The following is a 23131-nucleotide window of genomic DNA, read 5'->3' as shown; positions in this document are numbered from 1 at the left end:
GAATCACTAAAAACTGCTGTAATCAAACCTATACTGAAAAAGGACAATCTTGACAAGACACAAATGAACAACTACAGGCCGATCTCAAATCTCCCGTTTTTAAGTAAGATCATTGAAAAAGCAGTTTCTCAACAGCTCAGTTACTTCTTAAAACAGAATAATTGCTACGATGCCTTCCAGTCAGGTTTTAGACAGAACCACAGCACTGAAACCGCTCTGACCAAAGTGTTTAATGACATATGTCTGAATACAGACAGTGGAAAAATGTCAGTCCTAGTTTTACTGGATCTCAGTGCAGCATTTGATACAGTTGACCACAACATATTACTCAAACGACTGGAGAACTGGACAGGTCTTTCAGGAACTGTACTAAACTGGTTCAAAACATACGTAGAAAACAGGAAATACTTTGTATCAATAGGTAACTTCACATCTGAGCAGACAAGTATCACATGTGGAGTTCCCCAAGGTTCCATCTTGGGACCCCTTCTGTTTAACATCTACATGCTCCCACTGGCACAGATTATAAACAACAACAAAATAAACTATCACAGCTATGCAGATGACACACAAATATATATCACAATGTCACCAGGAGACCGAGGCCCTGTACAGGCTCTTGGTAAATGCATTGAGGAAATCAATGACTGGTTGTGCCACAATTTTCTCCAGCTAAACAAAAACAAAACTGAGGTAATAGTCTTTGGCGCCAAAGAAAAACGATTACAGGTCACCAGAGAACTTCAATCTATACATCTAAAAACCACAAACCAGGCGAGAAATTTGGGTGTAGTGATGGATGCAGACCTAAACTTAGAAAAACACATTAAGACAATAACAAAGTCAGCTTACTATCACCTCAAGAATATATCAAGGATAAAAGATCTGATGTCTCAACAGGACCTGGAAAAACTAGTCCATGCATTCATCTTTAGTAGGCTTGATTACTGTAACAGCATCTTTACAGGTCTACCTAAAAAAATCAGTCAGACAACTACAGCTCATTCAGAACTCTGCTGCTCGAGTCCTCACTAAGACCAAAAAAGTGGACCACATCAGTCCAGCTCTGAGGTCCTTACACTGGCTGCCTGTCCGTCAGAGGATAGACTTTAAAGTTCTGATGCTTGCCTATAAAGCTCTGAATGGTTTAGGACCAAAATACATCAATGACCTCCTGACCCAGTATGAACCATCCAGATCCCTCAGGTCATCTGGATCCGGTCTTTTATCAGTTCCCAGAGTCAGAACCAGACACGGAGAAGCTGCATTCAGCTTTTATGCTCCTTATATCTGGAACAAACTCCCAGAAAGCCTCAGATCAGCTGAAACACTCAGTTTATTTAAATCCAGGTTGAAGACTCACCTGTTCTCAGCTGCATTTGAATAAAGCACCAAATCCACACTTTAAGCTTAAATTTCAAAACTTAAATTTAACTACTGATTTTATCTACTGTTCTGATTTTATCTGTTTTGATTTTATATACTGTTGTTTGTTTGTTTGTTAATTAGTTAGTTAGTTTATTTGCTTGTTTTAATCAATTTTAAATCGTGCTTTTTATTTGTTCTTGTTTCTAATGTCTCTGTAAAGCACTTTGAATCACCTTGTTGTTGAATTGTGCTATACAAATAAACTTGCCTTGCCTTGCCTTAATCTCAACTAAAGAATAAAAAAATAAACGTCTTTAGGTGACTGAATGAAAATAAATAAATGAAACAACCTTGTGAAATTACAACACATATTACAGGAAATTTCTTTATATTTTCTGAAAATGTGAAATAGATGCAGCAATTTACTGGAACACATGTAAACATAAGTGGTGATGATCTGAACCAAAAATTTCAAATTTGGATTTGTGAGTCTGTAAGACCGGTTTCCACTGATTTTCAGTCCAATTTGGCATACCTCAGCTTTTTCCCCATTTCCCTTCTTTAGACAATGGAACGGTGGCCGTCGAGAACTGCTGAGACTTCTGATGCCCCTTCAGCAAACAGATGGATTCAGAAGGACCTCTCAGGTCCCAAGTCAAGTCTTTGCTGGATTTGTTAGTTTTTTAAGAAAATTACTTTTAAACACTGTTCATCTGCAGTAGATTTTTTTTTATACCCACCACTCCTCCATTTGTCCAATTTCCTCTAATTTTTTTTAAGGACACACTGCACTAAAAGAAGTTTTTAACTACAAGCTTTTTGAGAATAATCTGATATGTTTGGACACAACACTGTTTCATCCTTTGAGTTAGGTGCCTCTTTTGTGTGTGAATGATTCATAGGTCAGTATTAAATGTTCTTAAAAGATTTATTTCTCACAGGATTATGGAAAGCATTGAATCTGTATACAGAAATAAAAAAAAGAAAGCTCCAGCTTTAGTAGGGGCATTGTTTGTGAGTCCAATCATCAGCACGCAGCCATGTTACAATCACGTTTGACACAATTGCTGCACAAACAGAGCAGCTTCATCAGACAGAGGTGGATCCAGGTGTGTAACAAAGCTTTAATATAATCCAAACATGCATTTAACACACTGTCACTTTTGTTTATTGTTTTTGCAACATGTGCTTCAACTTGTTGAATTTATTCTTCCCCATTCTGTTCTTGGCCTTCATGGGTGTTTTCCTCTTTGTGGCCTGCTTTTTCTCAAACCTGCTTCCTTCCTTTGTGTCAGCTTTTGATGCTTTACCATCATCTGTTGCCTTCTTGGCTTCTGTGCCCTTCACAGTTTCTCCATCCATCTTGGCGACTTTTGCCTTTTTTGGTCCAGTATGCAACTCCTTTTTGCCTTGTGAGTTGATGATTGCTTTTTTCGTGACTGCTGTTCCATTGGCTTTGTTTTCTTGCTTCAGGCCGCCTGCCTTGTTGAGGACAGTCTTCTTTGTCTTGTCGCTCTTGGACCTTTTCTCTTCAGGAGCTTCTGTGGCCGCTGTCGTCTCAGGAGCCTCTGCCTTCTCATCTTCTACAACAACAACAACAAAGACAGATGTTACTTAGTGATGAAAGGGAAAATATCATGATAAACGTAGGCATGAAGCTATGACAAAAACTCTTACCATTCCCTGGTGGTGCAGTTGGAATAATGTTGGAGAACTTCTTCAGCTTGGCCACAAAGAATCCATCCATGTTGTGGGAGTGAGAGTAAAATCGTCGCGTGAGTCGCAGAGTTGGATGGAACCTGAACTTTTTGAAACTAAAAGAAGGAAAATATTCATGTTTTATTCAATTTCTTACTTGCTCCTAAAATAATAACACTGGTTATCCAACTTACTTGGTGAAGCCTTCCTTGCCAAAGTCGAGTCCTGTGGGAACTAATTTGACGTTTCTTTTCTTTAAAGCGTAGTCCACCACCCATTCATTCTCCTCCACCTAGTTGAAAAAAATGCAATCACTTACCAAGCTCGTCTGATATTTACTATGTTTGTACATAAATTTGGTAGAAATTCAGAGTTTCCACATACAGTTATTGAACACGTGCAGTAGACCAGATATCCTCCCGATGGGGAATCAGCATTGACCGAGTCGATGGCAGACAGAATCAATTCTTTCTGCAAGTGAGCACAACGATTGATATCCACCTCATCCTGTCAGTGAACAGAAGGGCAAAAAGAAACAAGTATTAGCACACTACTTAAAGCAAACAGACGTATATAAAGACAGAAAAAGTTTCTTTCTTGGTTTTTACCTTGCTCGTCTTCACAGCTGGATCTTTAGCAATGACGCCTGTGCCTGAGCAGGGTGCATCAAGCAGCACTCTATCAAAGCCACCCATGACCTTAAAGCAGAATTCCAACAGGTCAAAACATTGGAACTGTAATAAGGCTTAACCCCACAGATATTGGTGATCTACACATTTAGACAGGATACCTTTGGGAACTCTCTGCCGTCATAGTTGCAGACCACAGTGTTGGTGACCCCCAGACGGTGGATGTTTCCCACCACACTCTTCAGTCTTTCAGCATTGGCATCATTAGCCACTATTACCCCCGTGTTTCTCATCAGCTGAGCTAAGGGTGAGAACATCTGCATAAGGACTCCACTATTTTTAAGGGTGAAATGACAACATAATTTGCAATAAAGGCAATACATCTTACCAATATAGGTAGTCTTTCCTCCTGGAGCTGAGCTCATGTCCAATACCAACTCTCCCTCCTGTGGAGACAGCGCCATGACTGGCAGAAAGCTGGAGGCTCCTTGGAGCATGTAATGACCGGCCAGATACTCCGGAGTTGCACCTAGTTAACATGTAAAGAAGCTGCAGTCACACTCAGCATCCTTAATTGCTTAAGTTGGTCACTTACATAACTTTTGAAACCTACCTATAGGTACTGAGGAGTCATAGATAACCAACCCCACTTTAGACCATTTCCCCAGTGGATCAAGGTTCACTCCTCTGTTGATTAAAGCCTAAACAAGGAAAAGCACAAACAAGTGAATTCAATATGTAAAGACTTGAGTTTCCTCCTGTCATTTAAGTAGTCTTTCCTTTTATGACAACTTGGTGAGTGTTTGAGAAGTTGGCCCCTCCCACAATAAGGGTGACCACAGCCCTCAATAGGAGGCCTATGGCACCGCTCCCTCTGTGCAACAGATTTTAACCTAGCAACCAACATCCAGCAACCAAGTATCAACCAGGCAGGGGATGCATCACATTGGCAGATGTCAATGACTGCTTTTTAGGCTTGTGAGACTTTGCTTCTTAACTCCATAATCAACAGTAAATCCATTAATACATATAATATATATGTAATATTCTATAGATCTTCTTCTGAAAATGCTAACCTAAGTACAGAATTCTTCATCCTGGCTGCCAAATTTTTGTTCAACAAAAACAATTCTATATCACAACAGATACAATCTTTAAAGCAATAAACTACCAAATAGCTAACAGTCATGACACACATTATGTATTTTAACTTGTTAAAACATTCTAAATGCCAATTTTGTCCATGTCTCTTAAGATCAGGCACCTACCTGTGCAAGGTCCCGCCTCCTTGTTTTCAGTGTATTGGTTCGAATAGTGACAGGTCTATGAATTTCATTGGCCTCGAGGAAATCAACCAGCTGTAAGGCAGAAAGAAAATATAATGTTTGGAGTCAAATAGATATTCTCAGCTAGACCTTGCATGTTTAAATCAATGCATCCATGAATTCTTTTAAATCAGGATTTAATGAAAAAACATACAAACAAACCCAAAAAAAACAAACCAAAACCATGCACGGAAGAAAACACACCTCTGAAAGAGGGAATAGGTCCATAAATTTTTCAATGAGGAACTCGTTGTAGCTGTAATAGGTGCAGAGATCTTTTTTCAGAAGTGAGATGTAGTCTGCTCGGTCTTTCCCCTCCTCTCTTTTTGTTGAGAAATTGCACAGGAGGTCAATGTTGTCCTTTATCCGCTGATAGATTGCCTTCAGGTCTAGAGGCAGAAGTCCTAGAAAATGTGGACCAAAAAAATACGTTTTGATTGTTTGTAGAAAATCAGAGAATTTCTTTTTGCACATTTGCTGCTCTAAAAGACAAAAACTTCACTGAAACTCACCCTCCTCTGGTTTAGGAAGCCTGAATTTATCTTCTTCGTCAATGTTTGTTTTTAGTTCATCTTCTTCATCCATGTCAGCATCAGATTCCTGTTCCTCCTCCTCCTCGTCATCATCCTCCTCCTCTTCATCATCGTCATCTTCATCACTATCAGGAGCCTTGGACTTTTTCTGCTTTTTTTCTTTCTTGGCTGCACGTTCAATGGGAAGAAGCTGGAGGTAGAAAAAAAAAAAAAACAGCTCTAAGTTAACCAGCCTCTGCTACAATGTTCTCTTAAAAATGTAACTGTAATAAGGCCTAGTGCCACTGAAAACAGAATACTCTCCCGATTTTGTAGCTCATAAGTGAAAATTTTCTAATAAAATGAGGCTTCAAACTTCACATTTCCAGGCTGGAAGAATATTTCGTTTCAGCTTCTGAATAAAACTAAAAAAAAAATAAAAAAATTAAAAAGGGTAAAAAAGGTTAGAAAGAGCACATACATCCTCTCCATCACTGTCATCTTCTGCTGCTTCATCGCTGTCATCCTGAACACCATAGTCATCAACCATGTCATCATCATCATCATCTTCATCATCATCATCATCGCCTTCATCATCATCATCATCATCATCATCATCATCGCCTTCATCATCATCATCATCGCCATCATCATCGTCTTCATCATCGGCCTCTTTTTTCACTCCTTTTACACCCTTCTTCTGCTGGTCTTTGCCTCCCTTCTTTTCTACAACCTTTTCTTCCTCTTCCTCCTCCTCATCATCATCTTCTTCTTCCCAGTGTTCATCACTGTCATCCTCACTTTCTTGTTCATCAATCTTGCGCTTCCTCTTTGACGGTTTCAACCATTTGCTGTTCTCATCTGTGAACCCTTTAGGGAGAAAGAAAGAAAGACAAAACTGTAAATATATGTGTATTTATTCATTTATTTCCTTGCTGAAATCATGACACATACAAGATGCATTAATAATCAATATCCACCCATCCCTCCCTCCATTCCCTTTCGGTTTTCCTATCAGGATTGTGAGTGGACTGACGACTGGACCAAGCTGTTAGCAAGCCAGCCGAGAGATGCAAGCTCAAAAGCCTCTGGATAGCTCCAGGACCTCTTCCCAGTGGAACGGGCTTGAAACAACTCACTTAGGAGGTGCCAAAGAGTCTTTCTGGTGAGATGCCCTAACCACTTCAACTAGCTTTTTTCCATGTGCAGGAATAATGGCTCCACTCAAAACCCCTCCTGAATGACCAACCTCCTCACCGTGAACTTTAAGGATGAGTCCAGACAGCCTTCAAAAGGAGTTCATTTCTGCTGGTTATATCACCAATCTTATTCTTTCAGTCACTACCCAAAGCTCACACAACAGTAAACCAGTACAGGAGCTGCATAACTGCTAACGCACCAATACTTCTGCTAGTCTCCTGCTCCTGTCTCCCTTCACTCATAAACAAAATTCTGAGGTTAACAAACCAGTTTCAGTAACTTGGGATTAGACTAACAAGGCCACCTCCTGATCGACATAGCACTGAACCCCTTGGGCCCCTCCTTCAGGTGGTGAGACCCAAGAGGATGAACAGCAGATGCTGCCAACGAGCCGCGGAAACCTCAATCCGGGTGAAGTAAAATGTTTCAATCCTTGTTTTTCCATAGAAGGCTTATGAATCACATTTAGTCTGGCTGTTCACCTTGGACCATTATCCCTTGCTGATATTCCCATAATTGCCCTTGATAATCAATAATAAACAACTGCTTACATAGCTGTAATGATACTGGAGAAGGATGGTCCATCAAAACAACAATCTCATGCTTGCATCTGGGCAAATATTTAAATCATGCGTTGACCAGACTGAGCAAAAGTTAATTGTTTACCTTTCTTAGGCTTTTCCTCAGCAACATCTTTGGGCTTTTTCAAACTCTGGATTCTCTTTGCAGCTCTGAAACATTTTAACATGAATTAGGAGCTTGTAAACACATTTGCTTTATGTCATGTTACATCCTCAGTCCACCTCTTACCTTTTTCTGGCTCTACTTGAGAGACGTTTTGATCCAGTGTCCTCTGCAAAGATTAAATATAAAAAATAACACAATGTTGACAGCGTGTTTTACTAAACCTCCAAAACAGAAACTTTTGACTTGGAAAGGGATAGTTACCATCAGTTATAAACTTGGCCAACTCTGTCTCTGCTCCCTGCTGCTTCCGGGTTTTTTTACCCGGACCTTTCTTCAACTTCTTGGAGGGATCCAACTTCCGACCCATGATTTCCTTCTACACAGACAGTCTGAAAAAGAAAACACAGCAAGAGTGTTTTAAAACCCTAAGACAAAACCAAAAATACAGTATATTTGAAAGAGAGGAGCGTCATTGAAGAAAAAAAGTAAAACTGTTTTGGATGGAGATCTGCGGGAAAGAAAACCGTCCAACATCAGTACAATAAATTCAGCTCCAACACAACCAATGCTCTTTATAATTATAAGCAGTGATTAAATTATGTAGTGTTACAGAGAGGGTCTCTTTACTGTTGAAACAGTAATAAATATGTTTGGTTATAACAAATGATAAATCGTTTATTACAAATTCTCCCACTTCATCTGCTGGGGATTAAACTGTTTAAATATTAATGTATGATCAGACTGTTATCAAACAGCCTCGTTAAAAACTTGTGACCAGTTTCACAGCCATTACCTGACCGCACAGTTTTAAAAAGTATACCCTTACAACTCAAAGCTTATCGCCACTGAACCGCTCTTTAGCTGCAGCGCGAATCGCAGCATCGATTCTTCAAATACTCACCAATAAACCGGATACTTTAAGGTCCGCAGACACTAATTATAGTGTGATTGTGGAGCGATGCAGGACGAAAATTTCTACACGTGAAAGTTCCTTCAACACGTTGTAGCGTGACATCCGGCGCACAATAGTGACGAAAGGGTGGCGCGCGCAGAACGAGGGCGCTGAGGAAACACGTTTTATTTTATTAAGATAAAACTGACTGATTTTTTACCAAATAATTACATATTCAAAATCTAGTTACCTTCATAAAAACCCCACAAATGAAATTTTTATGTGCAATACACTCACCTGTGAACGCGCACCTCTGCAGTGACGTGAACTTCCTGCGACAGTCCAGAGGAAGGCATCATGGCGGCGGGTAATGGGAAGAAGCGTGGTCTTGAACATTTGGACGAATATGAACCTAAACCAGCCAAACATCTCCGCAGCCTGCACGACCGCATGGCGGAGAGGAGGCTGGTGGTTATTCTGGAGGGAGCGTCGTTAGAGACGGTGAAGGTAAGGCGCTATGGAGCTGTCTTTGCGCGTTGTTGTGATGCAACCCCTACCCGTTTTTAGTGGAAGTGACACCAACAACGATGCTTAATAATAACTTAACTTAAGGCGAGTTAATACATGCTTTTGGCTTGTTTTTCATATTTCAGGTCGGGAAAACATTTGAGCTGTTAAATTGCGACCAACACAAAAATATGATCATCAAAAGTGGAAGAGATCCCGGAAAAATAAGACCAGATATCACACATCAGGTAAACACTCATTCCTCAATAATAATGTACAGCCTTATTCGTCACTTGTGTTTGTCAGTCTGTCACAGTTAACCAGAGTGGAGTTTCATTGCATTTAAGTCATTGCAATTATGTGCTATCAAACATACTGTACATGATTGATAGCACAGTACTGAGCATCAAGCCTGTCATTTAGTTTTATTTCTGCATTTAAAAAGTAATCTGGGGAGCAATCCTCCCCCAGTATGAATCAAAGCGCTAAAAGAGCATATTCATATCTTTTTCTCTCTTTCTTTTTTTTTGCGTAGCATGGTTTCTGGGATCTAACGCTTTCCAAAAGTCCCCTTTAGAAATAAATAGATCCTTATGATTACTTTTAGTGCTCCTTACTCTGGTACTTATTGTATGCACAGTATTGTGGTCTTAATTCATATTAATTTGTCTTAGTCTGTGATATTTATAATCTGTGACATATTGGTTTTTTTTTTATAGTTACAGAAATACAGTATCATTGACTCAACATCCCTAACATCTGGACCTGCTCAAATCCTACTACTTAGGAACTATTACAGTGTAACTGAGAGACAAAAACAAAACCAGCATGTTTCATTAGCTGACTTTTGATACTACTGCATCAGTAATATTTCACTAATCTGAATAGTGCACATATATAACAGTATAGTATGAATAAAAAGTACTAAGTAGTGTAAGAATAATATGAAGTAGTGTAAGAAGTACTTTAGGAACAAAACAACCAAAAAAACTATCAAAAATAAAAGTAGGACAACAGACATGAGCCGCTTTTGTGCGCATTTTATTGAGACAGGGATATGTACATGATTGTGAGTCAGTTGCCTTTTGTTTGTATTGTAATACCTACCTACCTGAACTTTTTATATCTTGGCCTAACACTTAATAAGGAAACTGAAAAATGAAACAAAATACTTTGCAGGCAATCTGAAACTAAATTGTAAAATTAAATTGAAATAAAAATCAATACATCAAGTCTGAAATTTAACTAGAGTGTTTTTTCTTATTTATCCTTTATGTCTGTGTTTTCTTATATAAAGCGTAGTGGCATGTTTGTGATGAAGGGCTGTATGAATGGTTTTAACTTTGAACTGTGTATTTCCAGTGTTTGCTCATGCTGATGGACAGTCCGTTGAACAGGGCGGGGCTGTTGCAGGTTTACATCCACACAGAGAAAAACGCTTTAATCGAGATCAACCCGCAGACCCGCATCCCAAGAACATTCACACGTTTCTGTGGCCTTATGGGTAAACTATAACTGTTATTTTTTCTGCATGGATAATACACATACTGATCATGCTGTAGGCATTGTACTTAAGTCTTATTCCCATGTGTTCTGGCTTTAAGTGAGCCTTCACTCCATTACTGTTCTCCTAATTCTTCTTTCTTCTCTCTACTTTCTTAGTTCAGCTGCTGCACAAGCTGAGTGTCAGGGCTGCTGATGGTCCTCAGAAGCTCCTGAGGATGATTAAAAATCCAGTGTCTGATCACCTACCTCCCGGCTGCCCTCGTATCAGCACCTCCTTCTCTTCAGGAGAGGCCGTGTGCCCACGGACTTTGGTACCAGAGGGACCAGCTGCAGTGGTGATTGGAGCATTCGCACATGGAGCGGTGAGAAATATATTGAGGCATTCTCTTTTACAGACTCTTTTAGTCTGTTACAGTTATGTCAAATACTCCTTGTGTGTTACTGATGTCTCTGTCCTTATTAGGTTAACGTGGACTACACAGAGAAGACAGTGTCCATCAGTAACTACCCCCTGTCTGCAGCACTGACCTGTGCCAAGATGTGCTCTGCCTTTGAGGAGGTGTGGGGCATCCTGTGACGGATAGAAAAGTGCTGATGCTGACTGGAAAGAGACAGTTGACTATATGGACTTTATTTCAGTGCACTAGAAATACTGGACTGAGTGTCCACTGATGCCCAATGTTCTATCCTGCTATACACTGTCCTGTATATGTATTCGATGGCATGTGAGCACCATGTGGAAGACACATTGGTTCCTTTTCCATGCAGGAGCATGGCAGTTATTTTTATACCAGTATCAATTGCAGTTTTGATTATGGATTGTTGTAGTTACATTAAAATGTGTGACTAAATAACGACTGCTCTTGATTTGTGCAAAGTTTCACACATAGACAACCATAAACTACAAGATGGACATCGCTACTTTGATGTCACCCACTGATTATAAAGTCCTGCTTCGAAGCATCAAGATAATGTAATGAGAGACAGAATTGACTGTGAAACCACGATACCAGAAAAATACTCCCTTCTGAAATGATCACAGTTTGACAAATGACATAACATTTTATTCAACATGACCCAAGCCTCATGACTCAGCCCATAAACTCATCAAGAGTTTATTAGACTTGACCTCTAAAGACTTCAGAGGTCAAGTCTAAGAGCTGTTTTGCAATTGTCTCCTAGTGAGGTTTTTCAAGTGACGTCATGTGCACAATGCTTTTAGAGTCCATATTGGGTGTCATACAATCACCGGTTGCTAGGGACGTGTATTCTCCAACTGGCTGACAGTGGTTTCTCGAGGTTGCCGGCTCTCCCAGGATAAAATCAGTTGCAAAGAAGGTGCTGCATTAAAAGCACTTTGGTCTGGTTACTAGCAGATTGCCATGGTTGCCTGCAGTTTTAGTTTATCTGCCAGCATTTGCCAACTACTAGTCTAGCAGTAGTAAAACTTGAAAGAATGCAACACGAAATGGCGAATGTTTGCCCTCAGAATAAAGTTCAGCCTCAGTGCTGCAGCCAATATATTTCAAAGGGTGCAAGTTTTACTTTGAAGGCAATAAGTTCATCACTTCCATTCAAACTGCAAAAATGTGCTGCTGATCAAAGCATTCACAAGGAGGTTTATGCTGGAAATATACCCTTTTTCCCTAACAACAGGTGATTGCCAGGGAGATCACTGACAGCCTGTAGGCCTGTGTGTCGGGTACTTTAGCAATCAATGTCCCAGAGACTGCCATCAACCTCCAACAACCACTCATAATAGGCCAGGGAATACTCATTTTTCAATCACAACTGGTGGTTGCCAGGTAGCCACAGACTGTCTCTAGGCTCGTGTGACTGAAGCCTTATTCACTTGATCCTACATTATCACCCATTTAAAATGGCAATCACATGGTTAATGATCACATGTCTGTCTGACCTCAATACATGATATTTTTGCAACCACAGGTATCGCATTCAAGTAGCATTTAAAAGAAAGACAAGTTTCCACTGAAGCTTCACTTTTCAGAACTTGTATCTGAAAACTGTCCATGTTTTATGCGATCTATGGTCTGTACAGTGAAGTGAAGAAAAAATGATATGGGAACACAAACACAACATAGAACTACGTGTATTTCAGGATGCTAAAAGGGGTTCTGTTTATTACTGTTTACCATGAAGACTCAGCCTAGCGGTAGTAGTAAGTGCCTTTCCTCGATCTCAACTTTGATTTTGGAAGCCTTCGTCTTGCTTGCTTTTTATGTCGATTTTGAACTTGGTTTGGTCGGCGTCTCCGAGTCTTTTGAGCCTTCCTCGGTACCTTTCGAACTCGTGCGCCCCTGTTTGTTGCAGGTCTGCGTTTCTTGCCAGCAGGTTTTGGTGATTTTCTTCCTTTGGTTGTCTTCCTTCTTTGTTTGTGTGATTTGGCTGCCGCTTTGCGAGTTTTGCGTGTTAGTTTGTGCGCTGTGACCGCCATTCTGCGAGGCTTGCATTTTAGTTTGGGTGATGTGACCGCCATTCTGCGAGGCTTAGGTTTTAGTTTGGGTGATCTAACTTTTCGAGGTGTTGCCCTTGTTTGGTGTGATTTGCTCTTTGGTTTGGTTTGGTTTGGCTTTAATACTCGTCTCTTTTGGTTCTCTGCTCCTTTGGGGGATTTGCTTGTTGCTGTTTTCGGAGTCAGCTTCAGCTCTGCTTTTGGCTTTGGAGTCTTCACTGGGATCGTCCTTACTTGAATTATGTCTGTCAGCTTCTATTTTTCGGGGGGTAAAAGTTAATGTGACATGAAATTGTTTTGAGAATCTCACTGTAATACTGCAACACACGGGCAAGAAAATCACTTTTTAGCCACAATGCCAATAAGCTACATGCATAACTTACACGCAGCAGTGCTGCATTTAGTTGAACTAATACCAGTTACCAAAGATTAAAGGTGCATTACCTTATGGTTGAGTCTGAATGATGCATTTCTTGTAGTTCGTACAAGTGTCTCGTTGTTAACCAGCCTCTTGGTCTCTATGTTCACTCGCCTGTTGTTCTTGGCCACATCATAGCCTCCAGCTGCCAGCATCTGTTTGAGTTCTGCCATGGAGATGCCGCCTCTGTGTTTGCACTGGGAAACCACACTGAGGATGAGCTGGGAGATGTGAGGCGAGGTTGGCTTTGCAGAATTTGTCTTGGGTGCATTTCCAGCCTCTGTTTGAATCTGATGCTTGAAAAGCCGGACGGGAGTCTCTGAAAAATCAATGAAGAAAATAACATTCAAATCACAGATCAGTGCAAACCAGTTATAGTATAGTACAAATGTCTCCATCCATTCTCACTGTTGTATTTTGTTATGAACCAGCTAAATGTTCAGCATCCTTTGTCCAGTATATCCTCTATCCTTCCTCTGCACATGTCCAAACCTTCTCAGCCTTGCCTCTATAACTTTGTCTCCAAACTGAGCTGACCCTTTTATGTACTCTAAATCTTAACATCTTCATCAACAGCTGCTAAAATGCATAGCCCCCCCACCCATTTTGAACCAGGAAAGACCCTGGAAATAAATTCTGTGTCATAGTATTATTTTTTATTGTTTGAAATCTAAAGCAGATATAAAAATAATTAAAATCAAAGACACATAAATTCTTAATTTGGATTAATTTAGCTAGCCTCAGCAGTTGGCTGATTAGCTTAGCTTTAGCTGAACCGTCAGGGACTCACTGGGAAGAGAAGCGTTCGCCTTTCCTGTCGCCTCATCCTGGTTAGGGATAGCTCGTTTCAGTAGTCGGCCCAAACGTTTGGCTCCTGCTTTTCCGAGGCCTTTCCCAGCTGGAGTTTTAGAAGGTCTTTCTATCTGTTTTATCACCTTCAAATGTGTGTTTTCTCCTGACTTCTCGCTCGCACCATTTCCCAGTGCACTCAGCTGCGTGGAGTTTGTAACAGTGGCTTTCCTCCGCATTTTTTGAGGTTTACACACTATTTCATAATTAAGGAAGAAATCTGAAATGATGGAAACTCCTCTACTGAGTTTCACTGACAGGTATTGGTCAGAGTTTAAAATAGGAATGCTGATTTTGTGACATTTTGAAAAATAACAGTTCTTCAGTTGCTGGTCCAGAGCCTTAACTGAGTCAGGAAGTTATTCAAAATAATTGATGGGTCCACTCAAGTATCAATAAGTAGGTTTTTTTGACTACTTTATTTTGAGTGCATGCATTTGATGAAAATAGACATTACATGACATGTACCTATAGGCGATAAAGACAAATAAATGATAGGAACAGAAATGTTGGTGCCTCAGCTTCCCCCCACAGTGCAAAGACATCCCTGTCAGTTTAACTAGTCATTCTGAATTGAGTGTAACTATATTAGCCCTATGATGGACTGGAAGACTGTGAAGGGTATATGCTGCCTCTCATCTCATAAGAGTTGGAATTGCCTCCAGCACCCCCACCATCCTATCCTTGGATAAGCAGTTGGATGGAAAAGTACAATAAACACAAACACTGATTATCAGCAACATTGTTACTATGAACCAGATATTTTTAGTCACTGCATTTCAGGGCTCAAAAACACATGTTTGCTCACCTAAATGAAGCCAAATGAATTTTAAACCCACTTCCAATTGTAACATTCTGAAGCCAAAGTCTAACTTTTGTTCAATATATTTTGTGTGTGCGTGTGTGTGTGTGTGTGTGTGTGTGTTTGTGTGTAAGCAACTTTGAGCATCAACATCATGGGATAAATCCTAGTTTAAAAAGTGAAATTGCACTAGTTTAATGTCTGTGATGTAGAGCAGGGATGTCAAATGATTTTATATAAGAAAAAGAAAAAAGTGCAATTTTAAAAGTACACCTCACTTACATAATAAAGAAATGCTGCTGTAGTAAATGAAAGAAATCTCTCTAGATGATTCTTTGGGCCTAAATGATAAGAAATAAAGGTGTAAAATACATAAATTTATAACGTAATCATTTTGGTGTAGTGTGAATTGCCATGGGAGAAGAAAAGCTCTAAAATACAGTTAAAAATCTCACATTTTCCAAAGCCATTTAATGGGCTGGATTAGAGTCTTTGTTGGGCTGATTCTGGCCCCCAGGCCTTATGTTTGACACCCCTGAAGAGAAACAAGCATTGCTATCCTGATGTTTTATGTGTTTTCTAATAATAACTAGAGGAAATTTTGGGTCATCTTTCTCAGGTCATATTACCATGTGGGACAGATGGGTGCATATGGCTTCTACTAACTACATTTTGATAGGTTCATCTTCTAGCTTTGATTCCTTATGTATACAATTATGTACTTCAATTTGCAGAACTGTTTTACATTTGAAAGTTAGTGTACAGAAATCAGAAGATACGCTGCGGGTCAGGTGGGGATATTTTTCAGAATTCATGGATTTTTTTTACACGTTTATGTTATTTATATGAAGTTTGAGCAAAGATACATTTTCCCACTCATCTCGGATGATTTTATTTTAAAATAAGAGGCCATTTTTGAATTTAACTTTTACTTTTTCCACTCAAGATGGTTAAAGTTAAATGAACAAAATCATCTTTAAGTAGGAGAACTTTGTTGTTCAATCCAATGTCCCTTTTCTGGCAACTTTCATCACTGAAAGCAAAGCTGGAAACAAGGTTTCAACAGTTTTCAAAAAATGAAAACAAACAAAACTAAACCGCTTGCGCAATTATACAACATGCAGACACAACCTAACAATTACAACAAAAGCAAATACATAAATGTGCTTTGGGTTGTAGCCTACTTATGGTAGGTACACCTTTTATGTCAAATCAGAGGAGACTGGTCAGCATGCTTGTAATGAATTCTGCTTGGTTTGAATGGAGCACTGCGGGCTTGTAGGACACAGGTTATATTTGGCACAAATGACTGTGATCAAGAAGGAGGGTTTAAAAGGCATGGAGTCACGGTATGGATCAGCTTCACAGTTAATCTGCAAATAAATCACATTACAGGGAATTACACTCGAGTGTAGCTGGGAGGAAAGCAGAAAAAGAAAAGACAGTAATGAAAGTACATCACCTGAGAAAAGGATCTAAAGAACAAGCGAGTATATGAGATTCCTGAGAGAGACGTGTCATTAGGCTGTTGCATTAGATTCTGATGATAAGCCTAAGAAAAAAAAGGCAGATAACACGAAGACATGTAAACTTGATCTCATCCTTAAAAACAGACACTAAAGCCTGACAATGGATCCTCACCTGCAGCGCTACCTGCAGTGCAGTATACTGCACCCACACCTCCTGTTGCTGTGCTGCTGACAGCGGAAACCCTCCACCTCTGCCTGTCTTTTCTGACACTGTGAGGTAGTGAGTCCACACACATTCACCCACAGCATTCACGGTCTTACTTTGAGACGAAACTGCAGAGATAAATATACATAATATTACTAACAAAAGCAAAATGTATTTTTTGTGTAGTAAATGAAGAAGAGGAAAGTGAATCTCTCTTACTGTCAGGCAGAAGCAGGTGGAGGATATCTTTAGCAACAAGGAAACCAGCTGCACCATAATTAATGGCTCTGTTTACAGAAGAAGTCCAATGCTGGAATTATTTGAAAAATACAATGGAAGGCATTTAATAGTTATTGAGTGAGTGTATGTGTTACCTAGGATAGGTTGGATGGAAAAGTGGAGGTACAAACATTCCCAAGGGAAAGAGGAGCTTTTTACCAAAGAGAAATGGTGTGACAGACAGTCTAAAAGAAAAGTGAAAAGATTAATGCACACTCCAGATTATTGGCAGCTATCAGCTTTAAGCTGACACTTACATATCAATATCCTCAGGCTCGGTTATCAGGACTTCAATGCGTTTCTTCTGCCGCAGGGATAGAAGCTGGACATAGTTGGAGAAGAAGTTTTGGTTGCTGACTATCATCTGAAATTATAGATATTTGAAGGTCAGTGGTTTGGCTTTATTTCTACACTTTTTAATCCTTATTTTCCAAAACCAGTGATGTCAACATAGTATTTAAAAGTTGAGATTCGTGGTAACAGTTTTACCATTAGTTTAATGTCATTATTGCGGCATTAACAGATTTTCTATATGATAAATAAACATTCAATTAAATTTAGTTTTATTTATATAGCAGCAAATCACAACAACAGTTGCCTTAAGGCGCTTTATATTGTAAGGTAAATACCTTACAATAATACAAAGAAAACAAAGAAAATGCACCTCCACACTGAGGCCTCTATAAGGCTTAACCCCAAATTTAGCATTAAAAAGGCTCCATTTCTTTGGAGACTTGGGTTCAGAGAGGAATTCTTGTTCTTGGAGATCTATGTGACGGGGGACACAGTTTCAGCTGCCACAGAGACAGTTTTTGAAATATTTGCAGCTATTCTAAGTCTACATCTACTCCTCATGATCTTTGGATCTCCCTCCACACCTGCTTTAACTATAGGCTATCTCACCTATGTTGGGAAAGTCTTTGAGGGAAATTGTGAGGTCCCTAAATATTATTCAGTGCTTGTAAAACACATGGATAAAGGGCTCACCACCCTGCAACGAGCCTGGGAAACTGACCTTAGTGTAGCGCTTACTGATCAGGAATCTACAGAGTATTAAAAAGATGTCCAGGGAACTTAGAACAAGACTAACTTAGTTCAAACTACTACACCGAATTTAGTGGTCACCAACAGATTATGCAGGGCGAACCTCATACAGACCCCCGAATGCTGGAAATGTCCGACTGGGGTGGGCACATTGACCCACATGATTTGCAGCTGTCCTAAATCACCAAATTTTTGGACAGAGATTCACAAATTTGTTTAATCCCTTTTTGCCAACACTATTAAATCTAGGGAATCCATCACCCTTCAAAAATCTTCCACCTAATGTTGCCGAACAGGTGCAGACTGCATTGATGTTGGGGCGTAAGCTCATTATTTTCCAGTGGAGGGCCCTTTCCACACCACCTGTCACTCTGTGGTATAATAAAACTAAAAACTAATAGAACTAGGGAGGCTGGCTCGACTCTCATACAGGCTACTGAATTAAGTGGCGAATTTTCACCTGAAGTGAGATCCAAACAGATCAAATTAAAACTTAGATGGACATTGGGATCCTAAAGAGTTCTCTCTGACAGCACTGAGTGAGATATAGTTTAAGTCCCACATAGATAAATGCCATCAAGACATTAAACCAAGAGGTTTTTCATGTACCTCCGAAAAAAGCAGGTCAAGCTTGGCTTCACTAGAGGGCTCCTTTGTAGTCCATAGTTTTGGAATTGCAGAATCAACCTGCAGAATCGTTTAACAAATATCAAACTTAAAAATCGTTCGTTTCTGAAGAAATTAAAAAAAGAAAACAAATTCTTCACTCGTTACCTTTTCCATGACAAGCTGACGAGATGTCTGATCTGTCCACTCAAACTCATTTAGTTTGGACTTGAAGGAGTGAAAAACACTTTGAATAATCTTCTCTGCCTATTGGAGAGTTAAATGACAGATTATCAGACAGAACCTTTTCTCTCTATTGAATTCATTAGGTCTCAAGATGTCTCCTCACCTCCTTCTGTGCTGTCACTTTACTGAGAAGATGTGTGAGAACTGAATCAAATCCTCTCTCAGTTTCCAGCACACAGTGTTTCCAGCGAGGAGCTTCCTGGTGGAAAGCCAAAATATAAAGATATTACAGTAACCAATCAATTCACAGATCCAGTTTTTCTTTCCTCTGTAGCATATTCGGCTAACCTCTTCACTGTTACCCAAAGCCATAGAAAAGTTCTTTGCTGTTTCAAAAAATCTGGAGTCCATGGCAGGCATCAGGGTGTGCAGCAGATTGAGGACCATAAAAGTATGGAGGGGAGCGCTGAGTGGAAACAAATGACCCAGCAACAAAGATAAGCATAAAAAAGAGAAAGGATGTGCTTGTCATTTTTATGTCACTTTACAGTACCTGTTGCTCAGTTCAGGCTTGTTCTGCCATTTGATGATGGTGTTGGACATCTGCACGATGTAGGGTAAGTTATGCAGAAGGACATCGTCATCTGCGCTGAGGGGCAGGGGATGGAAAGCAGCCTGGAGGCAGCCCAACCAATCAATAGCAGGGGCTTGTCTCTGTAGGGACATTTCCATATAAAAAATACTGTTATCACATGTATCCAGACAACAGGTACTCAAAGTGTTGTTGTTCTTTTTTAAATTAAATGTATTTATTGTTTAATTTCAGTTTAAGTGTGAGCATGATGATTCTCTGCCTCTATGTGCTCGCTAAGTGATGGACTGGTGACCTCTGCAGGGTATTAAGGTGTTTAGAACATACAAAAACTTGACTCAAGTTAATGTGGACCAAATATCACTAAACACATGCACTATAGCATCCTTTCTGTACAGTCCTATTTATGTATTTGCATTTTTGCTAAAATATAGTTGTCATTGTTTTTCTAGTTAATTTGTAGGTACGTTTTACTAACTAATAGTACGTACAGTATAATGGTATCATCTGTAATTGATTTAGGTAAAACTTCTGTCTCTGCAGTATGCACCGACATTGCTTCTATCAGAAGAGCAGCACAGCACAAAGAAACATAAATCCTTTACCTGTAGCTCTTTGATGGTCATGTGCTGGTAGAGCTGTCCTTTGGACAGGCGAGAGTCCAGGGGTGAAGATGCCACAGCAAGCTGAGAGGACAGAGAGACGAAAGAGCCCACATGGATCAAGCTGCTGCTCTTCGGGGCACCCAGCAGGTTGAGGTATTGCTGACACGAGGCCAAGAAAGGACGTAGAGTCTAGATAAAAGAGACAGGACAAAAGGAAAGGCCTTAGTTGGATGGATAAATGTTTTTGTATTCATTTAAAGACATTTCCTGAATCAACAAGGATACTCAACCTCAGTTTTAGCTCTAGACTTCTCTGTCTTGCTGTTCCATTTAATTGGGATCAACAAATCAGGTTGATCAATCTGTTGGCAAAGAGGAGACTTGATTTAAAGCAAAAACACAAAGCTTACATTGCTCTGGCAGCTCTCAGAGCAGCAAAACCTAAATCATCTTAATTCATACTAGCCTGTATGTATTTTTTGTTAATCCCACGTGCTGCTTCATAAGGGTCTTTGCCCACATAGATGTTGAAGAATGGAAAGGTATTGTAGTCTCTCATTAGCAATCCCAAGGTGGTGTTGAAATCAGTCTGATTCCACTGCCCCGATACGGCCCAGCCTCCCAGCTGTGTACGGAGAAGATACAGTGAAACAATATTAGTAGATGAAATTGGGGGAAAAAATGTAACCAAACAGTTTGGAGTCTCCTGAACCCAAAGGGGATGTTTTTAAACTGATTGATTCTTCTGGGCAGCAGATATTGAGTGTTAAACAAGCAATCTCTGTCATTTTAGAAGGTGGACTTTGCAAAATTTGGTCAAATTACAAATTGACTAATCATTTTAGATCTTGTAGAACTACAAAGGAGACAATTCGGCTAAACTGTTTGTTTTTCTTTTTGACCTCAACTAAGGTTATGACAGTGATTCATGTAGTTACAGCACCTCCTGTAGGCCAACAGGCATCATTAAAAAACTGGTGATGGTTTCTGTTTGTTTTTTAAAATTTAATGGGATACTGTTCATAATGGTAATTTAAGTAATTAAGTCTTATGAGCACATATGATAACCAATGTAAGCTTAAGTGTGATTTGAAGAGCTTGCTATGTTTGGAATATGAGTATCATACTTTCTTTATGAGTGAGAGGAAGGGGTCTGCGCCAGCAGTTTCTATAGATTTTGTATCCAGACAGGAATTGTAGAATCCTTTAGTCTTCTGCACTGCTGAACTATTCATCCCGCTGTCTGTTTCTGACATACAGATCCGGAAAAAAAGGAAACTATTTAGATCATTTGTTAAGGTAGCATGAAATGAGGAGTCACACACAAGAGAGGACATTTAAAAAAAATTCCCACTGAATACAGACTCATACCTAAAATCTTCTTGAGATACTGCAGCAACACAGCTTTTCTGCTCAGTGTTTTATTCTCTCTTAGTCCTCCGTCTTCCTGCTTTGACTGCACAGACTTTCTTTGGTTTTCTGCATGTAAAGTAAAACCATGACTTCTTTGTCGCCTTTCACTGTCCAGCAAAAGTCTGTCTGATCCACATGTGAACAGAAAGTAATCACAGGGTTGCGTGAAGGGATCAGCAGATGTGGAGAGACGGGCTGAAGCCCACTGACAGGCAGGAGAGAGACACGGAGTAACTGCAGGAAAGAGTGAGACAAAAGTCAGACAAAATGGCAGAATTGTGAATTCATTGTCTCGTATTGGTGTGTTTTTCTGAACTCCTACCAGTGTGGAAATGGTGAGCCAGATGGTTGATTAGTCCCACCATGCCAGCAAGTAAGATGCAGCTTAAGAGGAAAAGTAGCCATTTTCGATGTTTCATCCACACTGGTTTTACTCGGTGCTCGATGTTAGAGTATGACATATGCAGTCGCTGTCGGTCAGACTCGAGTTGTTGCAGGATCTGGTGGGGATAATGAGTGAGCAGTTGCAGTAGAGGGGAAGGCTGAACCCTCCCAGGTTCTGGATGCAGCTAAATAGACAGATGTATCTCTCAGGTGCTGTGTCAGATCTTTTGTAACCTGCTTGTCCAGTTTTAGAAAGTCTTTTAGGATACCCTGGACACCATGCCAATATATATCAAGTCTTTGTCTAATAGCCCTCCTGCAATCATCTTGTTAATAGAAAAATTACTGCTTTATCCCTGTGAATTCTCTGACATTTGTTGTGGCTTTAACTATAGAAATGGGAACATACTTTGTTGTTTTTTTCAGCAGGCTATTAAGGAAATGGGCTATTTGCTAGGTTGCCTCTTTTATGCTTGAGTGATTTCTCGGCCAATGTTAAGTGACTTAAATAAAAGAAAAAGAAGCATTGCTCTGAAAATGACAGGTACAAGGACTGGAATGAAAATAAGTAAAAAAAAAAAAAAAAAGAGCAGCCAATGGCCAAAGACAGACCTTCAGAAAGCCTGGAGAACTATTGCTCAAGACCACTATAAATAATTAAAAGGAAGTTTTTGCCCTTGGAAACAAAATATAAAACAAGGAAGAGTGACTCATTTTCGCTAATGTGTGCTAAATTTTAAGTGGTTTTAAAATCACTTTAAAAATACTTGCTTATACCCGTAGACATTCAATAGCGCAGCTGAAGTGATTTTTATTTTTCTACGTAAAAACTACTTTTAACAGTAACAATGCGTGATCAAGAGCTACACATGACATGAAATTCATTAGGTGGGCATGTATGTCAACTTAATGAGTTTCATGTAATTTATTTAAGCACAATCTTTTGCACAGAGCAGTTTAAGTCTAATTTGCAGAGACTGCAGACTTCACCCTTTCAAAGTCACATTCTTTAAATATTATATTTCTTAGGCACAGTGACTCGGCCTTGTTTCCAGCAGTTACAACATACACATTAGCCTAAAACAGCTTGGTAACAACATAACCAACTTTGTTATTGAGATCTTACCTCAAGCTCTGTTTCACTCATTCTTGACTTGTGTTTTCCCAGCGTGTTACATCCTCTTTTACATGTCTACCGCCTCCTGTCCCCCCCCGTCAAATAGCTGTCATCTCAGCTATCTCTTTTCATCAGTCACTTCTCTCCTCATCTGACACTGATAAAAACCACTCTGCAGGCTGCGACTCACTCTTCTCATCAAGCAAATGCTGTGGTTCTTCTAAGCAGACAGGATGTTTTGGGATTTGTGAACTACAGTGACACCATGAATAACTCCTGTGTGTAGTGGTAAAAGCTTTAGAACAAGGCAGGTAGTGGTAAGTTGAGTCTAGTACCTTGCTTATGCTTATTCGTTGCTGCATCGG

At 39.8% G+C, this 23131-nt stretch overlaps 4 protein-coding genes across 4 annotated transcripts; 1 reads left to right on the top strand and 3 right to left on the bottom strand.

Moving 5' to 3' along the window:
- Window positions 1-2282: 2282 nt before the first annotated feature.
- On the bottom strand, window positions 2283-8459 carry nop2 (NOP2 nucleolar protein homolog (yeast)). The gene is made up of 16 exons (XM_082553132.1): window positions 8321-8459; window positions 7681-7808; window positions 7543-7585; window positions 7399-7463; window positions 6014-6402; window positions 5533-5743; window positions 5225-5424; window positions 4964-5053; window positions 4309-4396; window positions 4084-4224; window positions 3857-3996; window positions 3675-3764; window positions 3451-3573; window positions 3261-3358; window positions 3046-3182; window positions 2283-2951 (listed from the first exon to the last, which is right to left on the bottom strand). The coding sequence occupies exons 2-16, from the start codon at window positions 7784-7786 to the stop codon at window positions 2536-2538; spliced, it is 2337 nt and encodes a 778-aa protein (XP_082409258.1). The 5' UTR covers window positions 7787-7808; window positions 8321-8459; the 3' UTR covers window positions 2283-2535.
- Window positions 8460-8632: 173 nt separating this feature from the next.
- On the top strand, window positions 8633-11179 carry emg1 (EMG1 N1-specific pseudouridine methyltransferase). The gene is made up of 5 exons (XM_082553136.1): window positions 8633-8818; window positions 8965-9066; window positions 10181-10322; window positions 10481-10686; window positions 10788-11179. The coding sequence occupies exons 1-5, from the start codon at window positions 8669-8671 to the stop codon at window positions 10899-10901; spliced, it is 714 nt and encodes a 237-aa protein (XP_082409262.1). The 5' UTR covers window positions 8633-8668; the 3' UTR covers window positions 10902-11179.
- A 1258-nt stretch (window positions 11180-12437) lies between these two features.
- On the bottom strand, window positions 12438-14403 carry LOC309718120 (uncharacterized protein). The gene is made up of 3 exons (XM_082553134.1): window positions 14006-14403; window positions 13242-13534; window positions 12438-13052 (listed from the first exon to the last, which is right to left on the bottom strand). The coding sequence occupies exons 1-3, from the start codon at window positions 14241-14243 to the stop codon at window positions 12492-12494; spliced, it is 1092 nt and encodes a 363-aa protein (XP_082409260.1). The 5' UTR covers window positions 14244-14403; the 3' UTR covers window positions 12438-12491.
- Window positions 14404-14464: 61 nt separating this feature from the next.
- kel (Kell metallo-endopeptidase (Kell blood group)) lies at window positions 14465-23084 on the bottom strand. Its single transcript, XM_082553133.1, has 18 exons — window positions 22776-23084; window positions 21588-21765; window positions 21224-21499; window positions 20980-21101; window positions 20319-20477; window positions 20143-20214; window positions 19853-20041; window positions 19209-19369; window positions 19004-19121; window positions 18819-18914; window positions 18638-18736; window positions 18473-18550; window positions 17077-17183; window positions 16915-17004; window positions 16760-16827; window positions 16508-16668; window positions 16329-16418; window positions 14465-16239 (listed from the first exon to the last, which is right to left on the bottom strand). Exons 1-18 carry the CDS (start codon window positions 22794-22796, stop codon window positions 16093-16095), a joined length of 2232 nt encoding a protein of 743 aa, XP_082409259.1. The 5' UTR covers window positions 22797-23084; the 3' UTR covers window positions 14465-16092.
- Window positions 23085-23131: the final 47 nt, after the last annotated feature.

The sequence above is a fragment of the Aulonocara stuartgranti genome (assembly GCF_965226115.1).
Source record: "Aulonocara stuartgranti genome assembly, chromosome: 11".
NCBI lineage: Eukaryota > Metazoa > Chordata > Actinopteri > Cichliformes > Cichlidae > Aulonocara > Aulonocara stuartgranti.
The sequence above is the reverse complement of the archived record's forward strand: the minus strand, read 5'-3'. Positions and strand labels throughout refer to the sequence as shown.

Coding starts and splice junctions, on each gene's coding strand:
- nop2 (XM_082553132.1), bottom strand. CDS start 7,786: ATGGGTCGGAAGTTGGATCCCTCCAAGAAGTTGAAGAAAGGTCCGGGT. Junction 5,425..5,532: donor GCTTCCTAAACCAGAGGAGG/GTGAGTTTCAGT, acceptor CACATTTTCTAG/GACTTCTGCCTCTAGACCTG. Junction 3,359..3,450: donor ACTGCACGTGTTCAATAACT/GTATGTGGAAAC, acceptor TTTTTCAACTAG/GTGGAGGAGAATGAATGGGT.
- emg1 (XM_082553136.1), top strand. CDS start 8,669: ATGGCGGCGGGTAATGGGAAGAAGCGTGGTCTTGAACATTTGGACGAA. Junction 9,067..10,180: donor GACCAGATATCACACATCAG/GTAAACACTCAT, acceptor GTGTATTTCCAG/TGTTTGCTCATGCTGATGGA. Junction 10,323..10,480: donor ACGTTTCTGTGGCCTTATGG/GTAAACTATAAC, acceptor CTACTTTCTTAG/TTCAGCTGCTGCACAAGCTG.
- LOC309718120 (XM_082553134.1), bottom strand. CDS start 14,243: ATGCGGAGGAAAGCCACTGTTACAAACTCCACGCAGCTGAGTGCACTG. Junction 13,535..14,005: donor GGCGAACGCTTCTCTTCCCA/GTGAGTCCCTGA, acceptor TTGATTTTTCAG/AGACTCCCGTCCGGCTTTTC. Junction 13,053..13,241: donor CATTCAGACTCAACCATAAG/GTAATGCACCTT, acceptor CCCGAAAAATAG/AAGCTGACAGACATAATTCA.
- kel (XM_082553133.1), bottom strand. CDS start 22,796: ATGAGTGAAACAGAGCTTGAG. Junction 20,478..20,979: donor TCCTCTCACTCATAAAGAAA/GTATGATACTCA, acceptor CTCCGTACACAG/CTGGGAGGCTGGGCCGTATC. Junction 16,828..16,914: donor TTCCATCCAACCTATCCTAG/GTAACACATACA, acceptor TTCTGTAAACAG/AGCCATTAATTATGGTGCAG.